Source organism: Rana temporaria, chromosome 7 (genome assembly GCF_905171775.1).
Source record: "Rana temporaria chromosome 7, aRanTem1.1, whole genome shotgun sequence".
Taxonomy (NCBI): Eukaryota; Metazoa; Chordata; class Amphibia; order Anura; family Ranidae; genus Rana; species Rana temporaria.
The window spans coordinates 113,678,192-113,697,092 of record NC_053495.1 but is presented as its reverse complement, the minus strand read 5'-3'; the positions used below and the strand labels follow the sequence as shown (position 1 = coordinate 113,697,092).

The 18,901-nt window shown below is 43.6% G+C and overlaps 1 protein-coding gene across 2 annotated transcripts in view; it reads left to right on the top strand.

Annotated features, from left to right (window-relative positions):
• Window positions 1–18,901, top strand: part of AKNAD1 (AKNA domain containing 1) — a 90,412-nt gene that overhangs the window by 40,705 nt on the left and 30,806 nt on the right. For both annotated transcript variants that reach the window (XM_040359847.1, XM_040359848.1), the window contains 7 exons: window positions 2,481–2,619; window positions 3,752–3,849; window positions 5,472–5,583; window positions 11,433–11,530; window positions 11,659–11,740; window positions 12,594–12,670; window positions 15,547–15,641. In XM_040359847.1, the coding sequence (XP_040215781.1) occupies window positions 2,481–2,619; window positions 3,752–3,849; window positions 5,472–5,583; window positions 11,433–11,530; window positions 11,659–11,740; window positions 12,594–12,670; window positions 15,547–15,641 (701 nt within the window). The remainder of the gene's footprint in view (window positions 1–2,480; window positions 2,620–3,751; window positions 3,850–5,471; window positions 5,584–11,432; window positions 11,531–11,658; window positions 11,741–12,593; window positions 12,671–15,546; window positions 15,642–18,901) is intronic.

The following is an 18,901-nucleotide window of genomic DNA, read 5'->3' as shown; positions in this document are numbered from 1 at the left end:
GTCGTGAGGTCACTTTCAGTCTAGGGGGGAAGTAAACAATTATTTTTTGTGTTTAAAGCAGAAGACCTTTTTTTGTATCCCTTGCTTTCAAAGGTAGAGGAAAGATTTGCAGTTCTTACAGAGAAAAAAAGAAAAGTGGACCTGTCATCCCTTTTTTCTATTACAAGGGATGTTTACATCCCTTGTAATAGGAATAAAAGTGATTAAAAAAAAATTAGGGGGCAGTGTAAAAATAAAATAAATAAGAAAGAAATGTTTAAAGTGTGTGCAGTAGCAAATGCATACGTAAGTCGCACACACATATGTAAATGGTGTTCGCACCACACATGAGGTATCACCAAAAACGTTAGAGCGAGAGCAATAATTCTAGCGCTAGACCTCCTCTAACTCTGCCAGGTAAGCTGTAAGATTTTTTAAAGCATCGCCTATGGAGATTATGAAGTATCGCAGTTTGTCACCATTCCATGAGCGTGCATAATTTGTAATCATGACATGTTAGTTATCTATTTACCCAGCGTAACATCATCGTTTATATTTTACCAAGAATTTGGTTATTTATTATGTTTTTTTGCATTTCAATTCATTAAAGTGTTTTTTACCCAAAAACATTGCATTTGAAAAACCGCTGCGCAAATACCATTTTATTCTCTAGGGTCTATGCTAAATATATATATATATATATATATATATATATATATATATATATATATATATATATATATATATATACACATATACACACACACAGTTGTGCTCATAAGTTTACATGGCAGAATTTATGATTTCTTTCTTTCTCCATTTTTCAGAGAATATGGATGATAACAAAAAACTTTTGACCACGGTCATTTGGGTAGTTTCTGTTGTCATTATGATTTAAAAAGAGTAAACACAGTTGATTGATAATAAATGGTTTTAGCCATGTAGTGTTTGGCTAAAACCATTTATTATCAATCAACTGTGTTTACTCTTTTTAAATCATAATGACAACAGAAACTACCCAAATGACCGTGGTCAAAAGTTTACATGCCCTGTTGACACAAAGGGGTTTGAATGGCTATTAAAGGTAACCAACCTCACCTGTGATCTGTTTGCTTGTAATTAGTGTGTGTGTATAAAAGGTCAATGAGTTTCTGGACTCCTGACAGTCCTTGCATCTTTCATCCAGTGCTGCACTGACGTTTCTGGATTCTGAGTCATGGGGAAAGCAAAAGAAATGTCAAAGGATCTGCGGGAAAATGTAGTTGAACTGTATAAAACAGGAAAGGGATATAAAAGATATCCAAGGAATTGATAATGCCAATCAGCAGTGTTCAAACTCTAATCAAGAAGTGTAAAATTAGGGGATCTGTTGAAACCAAACCACGGTCAGGTAGACCAACTAAAATTTCACAACTACCAGGAAAATTGTTTGGGATGTAAAGAAAAATCCACAAATAACTTCAGGTGAAATACAGGACTCTCTGAAAACATGTAGTGTGGCAGTTTCAAGATGCACAATAAGAAGGCACTTGAAGAAAGATGGGCTGCATGGTTGAGTCACCAGAAGAAAGCCATTACTATGCAAATGCCACAAAGTATCCCATTTACAATATGCCAAACAGCACAGAGACAAGCCTCAAACTTCTGGCTTAAAGTCATATGGAGTGATGAGACCAAAATATAGCTTTTTGGCCACAACCATAAACGCCACATTTGGAGAGGAGTCAACAAGGCCTGTGATAAAAGGTACACTATTCCTACTGTGAAACACGGAGGTGGATCTCATGTTTTGGGGATGTGTGAGCTACAAAGGCATAGGAAATTTGGTCAAAACTGATGGCAAGATGAATGCAGTATGTTATCAAAAAATACTGGAGGAACATTTGTATTCATCAGCCAGGAAGCATTCCAACATGACAATGATCCAAAACACAAGGCCAAGTCGACCTGTCATTAGCTACAGCAGAATAAAGTGAAGGTTCTGTCGTGGCCATCTCAGTCTCCTGACCCCAAAATCATTGAGCCACTCTCGGGACATTTCAAACGTGCAGTTCATGCAAGACAGCCAAAGGAACTGGAGGCTTTTTGCCAAGAGGAATGGGCAGCTTTACCATCTGAGAAGATAAAGAGCCTCATCCACAAATACCACAAAAGATTCAAGCTGTCATTGATGTTAAAGGGGACAATACACGGTAATAAGAACTGGGGTATGTAAACTTTTGATCAGGGTCATTTGGGTAGTTTCTGTTGTGATTATTTAAAAAGAGTAAACACAGTTGATTGATAATAAATGGCTTCAGCCAAACACTAACCATGAGTGAAAGTTTTTGTGTTATCATTCATATTCCCAGTAAACTTATGAGCACAACTGTATATATACTGTTTGGGGGTTCCAAGTAATTTTCTAGCAAAAAAATACAGATTTTTTACTTGTAAACAAAAAGTGCCAGAAAAGGCCTGTAGCTGAAGCGGATATACTGTACATAAACAATTTATTTCAGAGAAGTGGAGGGACAGATTTATAGACTGGGCATGCTGTTAGAAGATATCCAAGAACAAATAAATAAAAACGATAGGAGCCTTACTGAATCTCTACCTTCAATCAAGCCAGATCAAGCATCTGTGTCACCAAATGCAGAGGTAAGAAAAGCATTGGAAAGGCCATTACTAATGTATATAAATAATATTTATATAAATTAAAAATAATATATAAATGGTAAATTATAAAAGCTGGCGGTTACTAATTGCCTACCTTTTTTAGATGAGCCATTCTTGAAGCACCAATCCTGATGCAGGGTGTTTATGTGTTTGTAATTACATCGCAAATAGCCAACATTCTGGTAGTCCATTTGGAATGAAGATGCAAGCCTGTATCTGAGCAATACTAGGTTTTCACAAGGCCCACTGAGTGAAAAGTGTTGTAAATTAGGTGTTACAATTTTTAGAGAAATATTATACATTCTAATAATGTAGAGACAAAAAAATTATGTTATTAATTGTATTACATTCTGCCTAGCTTAAAATGACACCAAGTTTATGGAGTATTACTACACAGTGCCCAAAATTTCCTAAGCAGAAAAAGAACCTTCAAATGGTCCATGCACACTGGCTTAAAAATCGCTACTTCTACAGGAGTTTTTGGTGTTATGTCTGTAGAAGCAGCTCAATGTTATCCTATGTGTCCATGAGCGTTAGGGTGATTACAGGCATATTTTAAGCTTAACATTTAGGCCCCTTTCACACGGGGCGGATCAGCCGCTTGCAACGGAGCGATCTCCGCTGAGTCGGCGGATAACAGGGCGGTCCCCGCACACTGTGCAGGGACCGCCCTGTCTTTTCTCCGCTCTCCCCTATGGGGGGATCGGATGATCACCCGATCCGATCCGCCAGACGGATGGAAAAGTAGGTTTTTCCTCCGTCACACTTTGGCGGATCGGAGCGGGTCAGATGTCAGCGGGCATGTCACCGCTGACATCCGTGGCTCCATAGAGGAGAACGGAGCGCCCGTTCAGGTCTGCCTAAAAAACTGGCAGGCGGACCTGAACGGGCCACCCGTGTGAAAGAGCCCTTACAGACAGAGAAAAAGACCTTCTGGTTTGCGTTTCTGATTGGAGCTTTCTGGCAGAAAAAACGTAAAAACGCTTCTAAACTCACCTAAACTATGTACAAAAAAAATGCTCTATATGAGTTTTTTTTCTACCTAGGGAACAGTTTTTGTTTTTAAAGCCCACTGTGCATTGAGCCAAATGCTTACTTTTTCATTTCTGTTCAGGGACCTGAAGATGCTACAAACATGAAAACCAGCTTCAATGAAAGACATTTACTCTCTACCCAAGAAGAGGAGCCAGCAAGCTTGTTACAATGCCCAAGGTAATTACTAACATGTATTTGGCAATGTAAATTGGTTTATTTTGATATACTGTGTATTTTTACTAACAAATAATTCAAAGAATTGTATCTAAAGCAAATCTATCACAAACCATACAATATAAAATTCGGTATATAAAAAATGTTTAGTCAGATAGGTTACTTTGGGGTTTGTTTTACTAAAGGCAAATAGGCTGTTCACTTTACAAGGGAAGTTGCAGTGTGCAAGTGAATTTGTCCCAACTTAGTAATTCATGTAGAAGGAAAATAAAGAAGCAGTACTTTTGCTTGCAGTTGATTGGATGATAAAAGTCAGCAGAGCTTCACAGCATTAACTAAATTCTGCTGAAACTTCCCTTGCAGAGTGAACAGTTTGTTTGAGCGGTCTCCAAACTGTGCCCTGGTTGCTGGATGCGGCTCTTTTGCTTGCCTTTATCCAGCCCTTGGGGCACTATTTCATCCAAAGACACGAACAATGGGGCATAATTCCTGTCACTAACATCAACAATGGGGCACTGTTCCTCCAACTGACACCATCAAAAGGGCCAATTCCTCCCACTGACATAAATGATGGGTCACAATTCCTTCCATTGACACCATTGAGAAAGGAAGGTGTCAGCTAAACCTTTACATTCAGACAGAGATCTAGGCCCCATACACACTATTAGATTTTTTGCAGATTTTTGTCTTCAGATTTACCAAAACTATATAGTGCAAGGGCCTGCCTGATTGCATACAAATTGGAAATCTTAAGGTTTGACCTCATATTATATGGTTTTGGTAAATCTGAAGACACAAATCTGCAGAAAATCTAATAATGTGTATGGGATCTTAAGCCTCGTGAACACAGTACGATTGTTGGCCAACCAAGCGTCTGATTTTTGTCAAAAGGGCGTGTGCCAGGATCTTGTCTTGCATACCAACGTTACACAATTTTTGTGCCACAAACACGAATGTAGTGACGTACTACGAGGAATTTCAGCTCTTGAGCACTACCCTTTTGGGCCCCTTTTGCTAATTTCGTGTTTGGTGAGCATTGATTCCAAGCATGCGTGTTTGTACATTCGACTTATGTGTGATGGATTTGTGTACTGAACATCAGAAAATTTGACGTCAAACCGGTGTCCACCGAAAATTTACTAGCATGTCATCCAACATTTGTTGGCCAAAAGTTGGACAACAATTGTCAAAAGGAGCATACTAACGGTAAGATTTTAGGACAACAGTCTGTCAACAGACAATCCCCTGCCAACAATTGTATTGTGTGTATGAGGCTTTAGAATGACAGTACACAAGATGCCAAGATGCTATTTATTTTTGACTGAACAATTGCTTGTCTGTGTGTAACTGGGTTTATTGCAATACCTTTGCACACCTTATGGATGTCTCACTAGAAAAAATAATATACGGTATAACACATATATTTTGCCATAATGGGAAATCATTTTATTGACATTTCCTTTTTCAGTTGGTTGATATCAGTTATTTTGGTACCTTATATTGATTGTGTGCACACATTAAAATGCAGTCAAATCATGCTAAATCTTTTCCTATGTATAAATCTAAGTACTTCACCTCTGAGGTATCTATCAATTCCTTTTTATAACAAATGTACATATACCCAGGTCATTGAACATTACAGCACCAAACCCACAAATACCTCAGCAGGAGCTTCCGCTGGAAAACAATGGAACTGATCATTCGCATCTAATGGTAAATCATATATCTGGAAAATATGTGAGTAGTATTACTGACCTCCACAACACACAAACATGATTGCTTTGTTAGAAATACATTTGTAAAACCCACAGAAAAAATATGAATGATCTCTGAATTGCGCACACAAAAAATGAAGAGCTAAAATTTGTCCATGCCTTTGTTGGATGTGAGTGATGATACTTTTCACCAGGTTGTACCAAATGAAAACACATAGGGCTAGATTCAGAGACGTTTACGCCGACGTATCAGTAGATATGCCGTCGTAACTCTGAATCTACGCCGTCGTAAATTTAAGCGTATTCTGGAAACCAGATACGCTTAAATTAGGCTAAGATACGAGCGGCGTAAGTCTCCTACGCCGTCGTATATTAGGGTGCAAATTTAGGCTGGCCGCTAGGTGGCGCTTCCGTTGTTTTCTGCCTTGAATATGCAAATGAGCCATATACGCCGATTCTCGAACGTACATACACCCGTCGCAATTAGTTACGCCGTTTACGGAAGATAAATGCGTAAAGATAGAACCTGCGGCTGCGAGGCATCCCCGAAGCCACGGGTCAGGAGGACCTAGCGGCGACGGTGGTAGCGATCTTCCACAAGATCCTGGAGACCCCCCCGCCCTCGCTGGAGATTGATCGGGTCCACCGTACGCTGGGCCCCAGGCCCGCGGACCCCGCCAGGCCACGTGATGTCCTATGCCGCCTGCACCGCTACGCGCAGAAGGAGGCGATCCTGAGAAAGGCGTGGGACCTGGGCGACCTGGACTTTGACGGGGCGAGAATTCAGGTGCTTCCTGACCTGTCCCGGGCCACGCTCCAGCGACGGGCAATGCTTAAGCCGGTGCTGGAGCCGGCGAGGAGACGCGGCTGCACATATCGGTGGGGGTACCCGTTGGCGGTCACCTTCCGTAAGGACCGAGCCGCCTTCACCCTGAGAACCCCGGAAGACCTACCCGAGCTGTTCGCAATACTGGACGTGGAGCCCATCCCGGTGCCGAACTGGCTGCGACGACTTCCCAAACCAACGGGCCGTCCGGACCCTGCTGCCAGCCGTCACAGTCAACCTGCCCGACCCCAGAGATCTCGAGGCCGCATGAGAGCCCAACCCACCGCGGATGCACGTGAGTCGTGAATGTCACTCAACACTCCTACCCTACTGTTTGAATCAGGCTGACTGTCCGCACTTTCTACACCCTGGACCACTGACCGCTGTGTCCGCGGCCTTGTGCCGCCCCCCCCCCATGTATGCTTGTGTTTGGTGTGCCCTTCCTACCCCCCGCTGCCTGGGGGGAATCTGAATGACGTGCCGCCCGCCCTGCCTTCAGCTGCCGGCCTGGAGGTTTTAACGCGAGGCTAACCCTGAGACTGGCGAGGTTGATATGGCCCCCCCTCTTCTTTGTTCTCTTCCCCCTCTCCCCCACGCCCGTTTGAGGCCGTGTTCCCGAGGGGGTGGTCACCCCCCCGCGCATCTGCGGGGCTGGGCGCCGTCGGTGGTGGGGCCCCCCCCCGGATGTTCTACGGACGCTGCAGGGTAAATTCCCTAGATGAGGCTGCCTCTACCCCACCGCTCGGCCTGGACTGGAACATCGACAACCAGGGAGACTTTGCCTGAGTGGCGTGAGTACTGTGGAGGGCTGGTGAAGCTGCTGCCTGGGGGGAGGGGGGATATTGATGGGTGCCCCATGATGGAGGTTGTGCTCTTCCTGCAGGCGATAGGGGGGGGGTGATGATGTTTTTTGGAGGTTGGGTGGTGGTGGGGGTTTTTTTCCGGGGGTTACCGGATGGGGGGGGTCGCTTCCCCCCCCCCCGCCCCCGGGGTCTTGAGGCTGGGGAGGGGGTGGGAGGATTTCACTTCAGCATCTGTGGGCTTTCTGTTTGACGGGGAGGCTACCGTACTGTAGTGTGCGGTGCTGTGCGGCGGGGATGTTATTTTGGTTAATAGTCAGCCTGGTCAGTGTGTTTACTTGTTCATCTGTTTGTAACGTTATATTCTGTCGGAATTTTTGGTGCTCTTTCTGTCCTGTATGCACCTATAATTGTTTGCTTATTGTCCACATTACATGCGGGCTATGGCCCTCTTATTGAGGTCCGCGCCCGCCACCCATGCGGTGGCCGGTGGAGTCGGGAAAGGCGCGGGAGCATCTCGTTCGCCCTTGCTGATCACACACCCACCTAGGACGACGCTCATTACCCAGGTAACATTGGGGAGCGTTCTTGCAATATTTTGCAACCTTAGTTACCCAGCTACGCTGGTTAGTGCCCGCTGCAGACTTACCCCTCCAGCGGGCACGTCTTACACCCCCTGCGGAACTGGTCACCCGCAGGGGACTTCTTCCCTCTCTTCTCTCCTTCATCCAATCCCCTATCTCCTACCCTTTCTGCTCCCCCTTACCTCCTGCCCCCTACACCCCCCCCTCCTCCTTCTGATCGCTCGCCCTTCCCCCCCCCCCCACCACTCAAGAAATATGGATGAGATAACTATTGTCACTCTAAACGCGAAAGGACTTAATGTCCCCGAGAAGCGGCGGCTGCTGCTTCACGATATGAGGCGCCTGAACGCGGATGTTGTTCTCCTACAGGAGACGCACTTCAGAGAGAATGCCTTCCCAATCCTGAAGAATAGGTTTTACCCGACGGTGTACCACTCCGCATACTCGGAAGCCAAATCTAGGGGTGTCTCGATCTTGAGCTCAGCAAAGATTCCATGGACTTTGTCCGGGATCCGGACGGATCCGAAGGGCAGATTTATTTTCCTTAAAGGCCAGATCGGCGACGCGAAGGTCACTTTTGCCACCCTCTACGCCCCTAATAGCCAACAAGACACCTTCATTAAAAACCACCTGACCGCACTCCGGAATTTCTCTGAGGGCCAGCTTATTGTAGGGGGAGATTTCAATATCCCCCTGATCCCTGAGGAGGATACTTCAACGGGACGCTCCTCGAGTACCCGGGGTGCACGTAGGACCATCCATTTAGCGCTAAATGCTTCACAGCTTATTGATACATGGCGTATGTTTCATCCACGTGAACGAGACTATACGTTCTTCTCCCGCCCCCATAATGCGTACTCGCGGATCGACTACATTTTTGTCCCGCATGGCCAATTGCAGGCGGTCAGGGGGACCTCGCTGGGCTCCATCACGTGGTCGGACCATGCTCCGGTCTCTCTGCGATACGCCTTAACAGACTTCTACAGAGGACAAAGGAAACCGTGGAGACTTAATGAGAGCCTACTGCAGGATCCTGAAGTATTGGCTGACATAACTAGAGACATAACCGACTATTTTCAGACTAACGACACAGCGGAGAGCGGGACGGCCTGGTCTGGGAAGCCCATAAGGCTGTGATTCGTGGTACCCTTATTAAACACGGGGCGAGACTTAAGCGACTGAGGACGACCCAGCTGAACTCCCTACTTGACAAACTCAGGGACCTGGAGATTAGACACAAGCAAACCCCGACGGGTCCGCTAAAGGCAGACCTCGACGTGATACGTACACAGGTCACCGATCTGCTTACTTTTAAGGCTAAGTTGGCTCTACAGATAACTCGCAAAAAGATCTACGAGTCAGGCAATAAATGCGGCAGACTCCTAGCCCAATCCCTCCGCGACCAAAAACTCGAGTCCTACATCCCGCATATACGCTCCCCGACGGGCCTGAAGGTGACCATGCCACAACAGATTTCGAAGGAGTTTAAGTCCTTCTACGAATCACTCTATAATATATCCGCGACGCCCCCGGACCGAATGGAGGATTACATTTCCTCCTCCCGTATGCCTACCCTACCCGCCGAGACGCGCGCTTTATTAGAGGCCCCAATTACGTTAGCCGAGCTTCAGCTCGCGGTGAGCAACACCAAATCAGGGAAAACCCCCGGGCCGGACGGCCTCACGCTCCAATATTATAAGACACTACTGCCATCCCTGGGGAACCACCTGGTAAAGATGCTTAATAGCCTTACCGAGGGCGGTGCCCTACACCCCTCCACACTCCAAGCACAGATTGCAGTTATCCCTAAAGAAGGCAGGGACCCGACGTGTTGCGGAAGCTATCGACCCATTTCCCTTCTTAATACGGACCTTAAATTGTTTACCAAAATTATCGCCACCAGACTACAACCCCACCTGCCCCGTCTCATTCACCTTGACCAAGTGGGCTTCGTCCCAACGAGAGAAGCGAGGCACAATACCACCAAAGTCCTAGACTTGCTATACACCACCACCCGTACCAAGACACCTAGTATTTTTCTGAGCACCGACGCGGAGAAGGCCTTTGACCGAGTAGGTTGGGCCTTCATGCTCGCGACGCTAAGACACGTAGGACTAGGCCGTAACATGATGTCGTGGATCGCAGCGACTTATGCGTCCCCCACAGCCAGGGTACGGGCTAATGGGGTGTCTTCTGACCCCTTCCCGATCACTAACGGGACGCGACAGGGATGCCCGCTGTCCCCCCCCCTCTTTGCTCTCTCACTCGAACCATTTCTATGCCAGGTGCGGCTGCACCCAGGTATATCGGGGGTCGCGGGGAATCGCACCCAACACAAGGTGTCGGCCTATGCCGATGACCTCATGTTTACCCTCACCAATCCTACTGTCTCCCTCCCCGCCCTCATGGGGGAATTTGAGCGGTACGGGGTACTCTCGAATTTAAAAATCAATCTCACCAAATCAGAAGCCATGGGGGTGGGGCTATCACGAACACAACTAATGCATCTACAGGAGAAGTTCAGGCTGAAATGGACGGCGACCGCCCTAAAGTACCTGGGCACACACATACCCCAGACGATCTCCCAGGTGTATGATCTTAACTTCCCGCCCCTGCTGAAGTCAATTCGAGCGCTCCTAAACAAATGGCATACGGGACTGCACTCTTGGCCTTTTTTTTTTTTCACGACCCCCACCTGGGGGCCCTCCTGTATAAAAAGAAAAAGTTGGGGCCGGTTGCGCGGTCCGAGCATGTTGCTATGATGTTTTGCCACAGGCTGGGGAGCTCCTCCTCCCCTTCCCTGGGGGCCACCGCGGGCTGTTGGCGCGGGGCGGCCTTCGGGCCTTCCCCCGGGGGCGCGGGCCCTTATCGGCGCTGGCGGCCCGCGGGGGGGCTTCCGAGGGGGAAGGTAGCAATGTTTCTAATGCAATGTGTTCTGTTGAGGTGTGATTCGATGCAATGCGTGCACTGTGTGTACTACTGTATTTTTTGCTTGTCGGCCCGCGCGGCCTTATCCCTGTTTTACAAATAAAAAAAAAAAAAAAAAAAAAAATGCGTAAAGATAAAGCTGGTCTCTAGGTGGCGCAGCCCATGCAAAGTATGGACGTCGGAACGAACATATCTTTTTATGTCGTTTGCGTAAGTCGTACGCGAATAGGGCTGTGCGTAAGTTACGTTCACGTAGTAGGCAGTGTTTGACGTATCTTAGGCATTCTATCCGACGCATGCGCACTGGGATTCTTTCACGCATGCGCCGTTCGTAAAAAACGTCAAATACGTGGGGTCACACTAAATTTGAATAAAACACGCCCACATCATCCACATTTGAATTAGACGGGCTTACGCCGGACCACATACGTTACGCTGCCGTAACTTAGGGCGCAAGTTCTTTCTGAATACGGAACTTGCGCCCTAATTTACGGTGGCGTAACGTATCTGAGATATGTTACGCCCGCAGAAAATTACGCCGGGCTATCTGAATCTAGCCCATAGAGGATAACTTTAGTTTTACTATTTTATTAATGGAGCCACAGAAAAAAATATGAATGCTTTCTAAATCACACACACAAAAACATTAAGAGCTGAAATGTGTTAGGCTCAGAATCTTCTATGCAGAATAAAATCTTCATCTATGGTGTTGTTTCTGTTTAATTTTGTAAAGGAGTCTGCCAGTGCTACAGACCTGATACAAAGTAGTGTCACTGAGATGGTAGTAACCACACAAAAAGAAGAGCTCATGGACTTATTGCCATGTTCAAGGTGAGTTCCAACATGTATTCTGGCAATGTGTTTTTGTTTCGTAAGATATACAGTATATTGTTATCAAATGCTTATTTGCTTAGCTCACCTACCTGCTTTTTATAATCAAAATGAACATATGTATACAGGTCATTAAACAGTACAGCATTAAATATACAAATACCCGAACCACCACTGATCAAGAACAAAACGGATAAATCGCATTTATTGGTAAATATATTAATTTCAAACATATTTTAGCAAAAATATACGTCGTTATAGCAGAGAAAAAAATTATTAAATAGATACCGTATATATTCGAGTATAAGCCGAGATTTTCAGCCCTTTTCTTTGGGCTGAAAATGCCCCCCTCGGCTTATACTCGAGTCAGTGTACCTAAAATTATTGAGAGGCTGCGGCAGTTCATTGTTTAAAACTCGCGGTCTCCTCCTGGTCCCTTCCGGGATAGGCGGAACTGTGTCTGCTGAGAAACGCCTATCACAAACGTTCTCTCATCCTCACCCATCCCAGCAGACACTGTGTTCAGTGTTCCGCCTATCACAGATGCCTTTTCATCCTCGGACAAGAGGACGTCCGTGATTGGCAAAACACTGAACACAGTGTCTGCTGGGAAACTGACTCCGAGGATGAGAGAGCGTCCGTGATAGGCGGAACTGTGTCTGCTGAGAAACGCCTATCACGGAAGGGACCAGGAGGAGACGCGAGTTTTAAACAATGAATGGACGGCCACAGCCTGTCAATTTCAGGTACACTGACAACGTGCACAGTGACGATGGGCACAGTGAGGTTGGCACAGTGAGCCATGCAAATGGGCATTGTTGACCCTCTTTTCCGCTAACAGTAGCTGCTGCATTCTCACCCTCGGCTTATACTCGAGTCAATAAGTTTTCTATTTTTTTTTGTGGTAAAATTAGGTACCTCGGCTTATACTCGAGTATATACGGTATTATATGCTTGCGTCTGTCTGGTTATTATATTTCTGTACATTGAAGTTGTATCCATGAAAAGTCTAAATGTTTGTTTTATATTTTCTATACATTTATTATTTATTTTTTGATAATAGCAATGTTATCAGAGTTCATTGACTAGTCCCAGAATCTCTAAGACAACAGAACTCAGTCCCAAGAGCATGACAAATAGGTAAGCAATTGTATATTGTTATGTCACTAATATTTTAAATGAGCTATTCTAATAATTTTCATCCATTTTATTGCAAATATTTTCTTACCACATTATAAAGAGTTTTATTTAATATGTTTCATAATTTGTAAAAAATATGTATTTAACAAATAAACATTTATTACTGGGTGCTTCCATCATAAATTATTTTTACAGTATGCCAGGCTATTTAAGAAAGCAAAGCAGTAGCTCTGCAATTGTTGTTTCTTCTACAGACAGAAAGTCCACTAGGGCAACATGTTGGCTAGAAAAAGAGGGAGCTGTGCCTCCTATGACTAGTCAAACTGTGAGCAATCTGATATCTTCTTAAGCTGTTAACAGTATCATGCACAGCACAAAAGGCTGGTACTTAGGTGATCCTGTTTTCAAATGATACATGCTGTACTCTGGTAAAGGAAGGAGTGTAATATACATTAAGAAGGATCTGAAATATTCATGCATAGCTGAGATTAAAAATAAGTGTTCATACTTTTCAATGAATGTACATCTTTATTAACTGAAATTAGGATTTTTAGTATTCAATGATATTTATTGAAAAGATTTAAAGATATATACAACAGTACAAAAGTGTTTCAACATCTCCAATAGCGTTAGCAAATGCAATCTGAGACCCATACATATACCATATAAATAATGCAGTAAGTTATAAAATATAAATACACCCAAACTCTGAAAAAAAAAAACAGGATATCACCCTAGAAGTAACCCTTCAGGAACAACATAACTAGCAGTGCGTATTCCAGGAATCTCAAGTCCCACAGGGCAAGAGTCCCTGGGCGTAAAATTGTATACCCATCTTACCGCTAATGCCAACATCTGAGCAAAAGGGCCAATGTTGGAGAGCTCTTATAAGAGAAATAAGGGAAAAAGGAAGAAAAGGAAAGAAAGGAAAAGGAAGAAAGAAACATAAGAGCTACCGTCCAGGACCCCAACATCCAGCAAATAGGATCATAACTACATTGCCAGTGTCCTCAGGTCGTTGGTAAGGTACCCAAGCCATGGGTCCCAGACTTTATAAAATAACTTCATTTTGTCCTGTACCAGTGCCGTCAAGCGTTCATTCAGCATCAGCCAGGACATTTTCCCCCTAAACTGATCGAATGTCAATTTCTAGCGATTGTAACTTTAGCCGATATAAAAATAAATGTAAGCAGCCGCCTTTGGGCCTTAGAGGCCTCCGCAACCCTGTCACCCAGGAGAGCCTGTTTCGCGGATTTAACCAAATTCAACTGAGTCAAAGAGTATATAAAATTATAGACCCTGGTTCAGAACCTTCGAACTTTAGGACAAGTCCACCAAATATGGCAGGTAGTTCCAGTCTGGCCACAGCCTCTAAAACACTTGGGGGTAACTCCATGTACAAAAGTAGCAAGCCTAGCCGGCACCATATACCATCTAAGTAAAACTTCATAATTAGCTTCTATTATAGACGTATTGATAAGTGATCTGGACGCTGTGTCTGACAACCTGTGCCACTCCTCCAAGCCTAGGGTCTCCCTCCCACTGGAGCATATAGGTCAATTTAGTCGATGAACTCATCAACATTGCATATATCTCGAAAATATGACCTTTGAGCTCATCATATTGAGTACAGAAATGCTCCATGGGAGTAGAGGTCGCAAGATCCCCCAGACGAGCCAGGGCCTGCACATAATGACGCAATTGGGCGTACCTATAACATTCTACCGATGGCATATGATATTTTTCCCGCATAGCTTCCTCGGTAAGCACACCCCCCCCATCAAAAATGTCTGCTATACGTAGCAAACCCTTATTTGTCCACCATTTGAAAGCAAGAGGCTCGAGGCCCGGGGTAAAGGCACTATTCCGCCCTAAAGGTGCCAATGGGGAGTGTGGAGATTTAAAGTTATGGGTCCTAGAGACTCTATCCCAACTATCCAAGGAGAAGGACAAATACAGGCATAATATAGTGGGTCTATCCTTAAGCGGAAGCCACATAATATGGGATATTTGATGCGGACGACAGGAGTAAGATTCCATGATCATCCATATCGCTTGCGATTGCTTAGAGTGAAATCTGGAAAGTTGGGCTAGCTGGGCCGCATATGAAATTAGGATTTTTGATCATTAATAGCTATTTTGTGGTGGAATATGTGTCCATTTATTTATTTATACTTTATTTACATTACTATACTTTTATTGTGAATGCATTGTTCTATAAATTGCTATATTAAGAAAAAATGCAATGTGATATGTTAACATGATAGTAATAACCAGAAAGACTTTTGCCTAATGCCCTGTACACACGATCAGTCCATCTGATGAAAACGGTCTGATGGACCGTTTTCATCGCTTAACCGATGAAGCTGACTGATGGTCAGTCGTGCCTACACACCATCGGTTAAAAAAACGATCGTGTCAGAACGCGGTGACGTAAAACACAACGACGTGCTGAAAAAAAACCATGTTCAATGCTTCCAAGCATGCGTCGACTTGATTCTGAGCATGCGTGGATTTTTAACAAGATTGCTTTTTTTTAACCTCTGGATAAATAACCGATGGGGCCCACACACACGATCGCTTTGGTCCGATGAAAACGGTCCATCAGACCGTTCTCATCGGTTTGACCGATCGTGTGTACGCGGCATGAGAAAGCAGCAATGTGTGATGTTTATTTTATTTTTTGCAGAAGTTGAAGGTTAATCCATATAACAGTATTATTCTCAGAGCTGAGAGATATTATGTTTTAGATGATCTGGTATTTAGAGTAACTGGACAGGAAACTGAATTTCCCCGTCTTTTGTGCCTGTAATCTGGAATTATCTGGAATTACAGCATACAGTATAAGGTATCATCTACATATTTTTTTTTTCTAGCTCAGACCAGCTGGCCACGAGGCAAACATATGTGACTTCAATGGATCATGCTTCTTCTGTGCATAATCTCCTCTCCAGTAGTCTTTTTCTACAAAGTAAGAAAATAAAAATACAATATAACAATTTATATATTTGGGAATATGCCATCTTCTTCTAGTTTTTAAGTAAAATAATTAAGTGTTTGATAATATTATTACAAAGAGCAAAGAACCCTTAGCTCTAAATTGGGTCTCCAGAAGTTCCCACCATCTGGGTTGTATACATGGTAACACAAATTAGAAACAGAGTGAAGTAATGTAAAGTTGTTTCTAAAATGTATCCATCTTATTTAGTGCATGCTGTTTTGTGATGGCTGTTCAAGCAGCCCAGGTCTATAAATGTTACAGTGTATCCTCTGCTAATGTATAGGCCAAGAGTCATTTTTCTTTCATTAATCTCTATACATTTAGAAAGGCAAGATATAATAACAGTAAAGCCCATGCAGGTGGCAATTGTTCTAAGCAAATAGATGAAGAACAACAATAAATTGTCCAAAATATGCACATAATTTAACATAGACTTTACCCAAAGAGCAATGTAATGTAGGCAACCTCCTCTGGCAGGAGGAATGGGGGACTAAAAAGGGGGAGGGAGGGAGAGAGGGAAAAGACAAGTGAGCTATGTATTTCTTCCACAAATTTGGGACCAAAAGTCTTAAACAGGAACTATACAGTACATAACTGAGACTAGAAGGGAACAGAGAACTTAGGGCATAAGTAAGCCAAGGTTCCCATCGCAAAAGTCATTTTTGTTACAACAATTGAAAATTGGGCCTGCTACTGAAATACCCCCAAATTTTCTAGGCATCAAGAAGCAGTTATGGCATGTGTTACTGGACATGATGAGCATTGAGAATTTGGATGAAAAGCTATTGATTGGGCTTTGAGGGCACACAGTACAATTTGGTATAGAAAACTAGAAATTATCGGCGTCATCGCTTCACTGGGGACACGTGCGGATTTAAAGTGCGGATCAGGCTACAGGATCCTGTTCTGGCAGTATCATATAATATCCTCTGGCACTTATACCTAGGATCTAAAGACTGCCTTATTAGATGTTTTCATCTACCTTATCTAGCCCAACATATTGAGCACTGAAATACCGCATGTGCAGATCCCCGGATCCGAATTTGAGTGCTTACCAGCACTTGACTGTCTGATTACCTTTTCTTACAATCCTTTATGTGTTTTTTGATTTTATCCCCACGCTAGGCTGGATTGATAGACTCTGTCCACTCAGCCACTGTGGGGTTAGGACACCACTGTCGCTTGTCTATCCCCAATGCGATTTATTTTATGCAATATCTTATGCTCCTGAGGAAGCGCTAATGCGCGTAACATGTAGAGCAAGCCCTCCATTAAACCTCCGGAAATACCACATGGGATACACAACTCAACATTATACCTGTAACTGTGCTTGTCAGATAAAGCTTGTATATAATAAGATTGTATATTGTTGTCACTACCCTTGTAGTATTAGTCACTGACCTAAATTTGATTTTACGTCTGTTCGATTTTATGATATTTCATACTCAATAAATTTCTACTTTTCTATACCAAATTGTACTGTGTGCCCTCAAAGCCCAATCAATAGCTTTTCATCCAAATTCTCGTCATATCGGGGCGTTGGCACATCTCATACAGGTGCATTCGCGGTATCACCACGCGACATATGCACATTAAAATAGGCCCTTCCTTTTTGCAAAATATGATGAGCATTGAAACTAACTATATTTCTATGCAATGAAATAAAATAAAAAAAATCAAGACCACACTGCCAGCTGCTAGACTGAAGGTTTATTGTACATTTATGTAACTATACTTTTACATTATATTTAACAGGCATTTCTATACAGCAATGCCAAAGTTCTAAACCATGGTTGCATGGTATATTTTCAATATTTAAAAAGGGGCTTATATGTAAGAATACATTTTTTTTAGTCTGGACTAGGGCATGTCACTAAACTAGCATTTCTGATGCCTGGCTAAACTGTGTGGTAAGTTAGCCTATGAGAGTGAACATGGAAGGTCCTTCATTGCAATCATTAGTGAATAAAGATTCAACAATAATAATTCTTAAAGTATAACAGAAGGCAAAACTTTTTTTTACATATTTGGATAGAGTGGAGATGTAATAGAACACTTGTCAATTTGTTATTACTGTTTGGGTTCCTGTTAGAAAGATTTACCTTCTCGGTTTGTCCTGGTCACCGCTATCACAGAGAGTTAAAGTTAATGAAAATCCCACATTTTGAGTAGACACCAGAACAAGAATAGAGGGGAAATCTTCCAATGGGGACATTAGTTCTGGTGAACATGGTGACTATCATTACATTTTTCTCACGTATCTATTGTGGCTCTGGAACAGAAAGTAAATGGCAATCTCCGCAATGGGACACAGATGGCAAAAAACTGACAGGGACTATGGGCCTAATCCTCTAAAAAATGGCGCAACGTAACTTTTTCCATTTAAGTTACACCGCCGCAAAATCTCTAACTAAGTGCCCGATCCACAAAGCACTTACCTAGAAATTTTGAGCGGTGTAACTTAAATCGGGCCGGCGCAAGGCGTTCCTCTTCTCCAGGGGGCGATTACCATTTAAATGAGGCGCGCTCCCGCTCCGGCCGTACTGCGCATGCTCGTGATGTCATTTTCCCGACGTGCATAGCGCGAAATTACGTTATGTCGGGCTTTGTGGATTGCGACGGGACAATAAAGTTGCGTCGGGTAAAAAAAAGATACGGCGCCAAAAAAAAAATTCTAATTTAAAAAAAATCGCGTCGCGAGCAAGAAAGGTCTGTTTTTACAAGGTGTAAACAGTTTACACCTTGTAAAAGCAGCCCTAATTTTGCGTTTGCAAAATTAAACTTACGGAGAAAAAACGAAGCTGAAAAGCTTCGTGGATCTCCGTAAGTCCTAATTTGCATACCCGAGGCGGCATTTCAACGCGAAATGCCCCCAGCGGCGGATGCGGTACTGCATCCTAAGATCCGGCAGTGTAATTCAATTACACATGCCGGATCTTCGTCCTAACTATGGGAAACTGATTCTGTGGATCAGTTCCATAGTTAGGACCAGGGATACGACGGAGTAACAGCAGTTACTCCGTCATATCTCTTTTGAGGATTTGGCCCTATAACCCTCCCTTATTCAATCCAAAATTTAAAAAAAAAAACTTTTTACCTTTAGTTCTACTTTAAGGATCTGCTGCACACATATTTTCCATTGAATAGTATGGAGGATCTGCTGTGCTCACCTAACACACATTTTTACCAAACAACTATTGTGTTTCATCAAACACCTGATTTTGGATTAA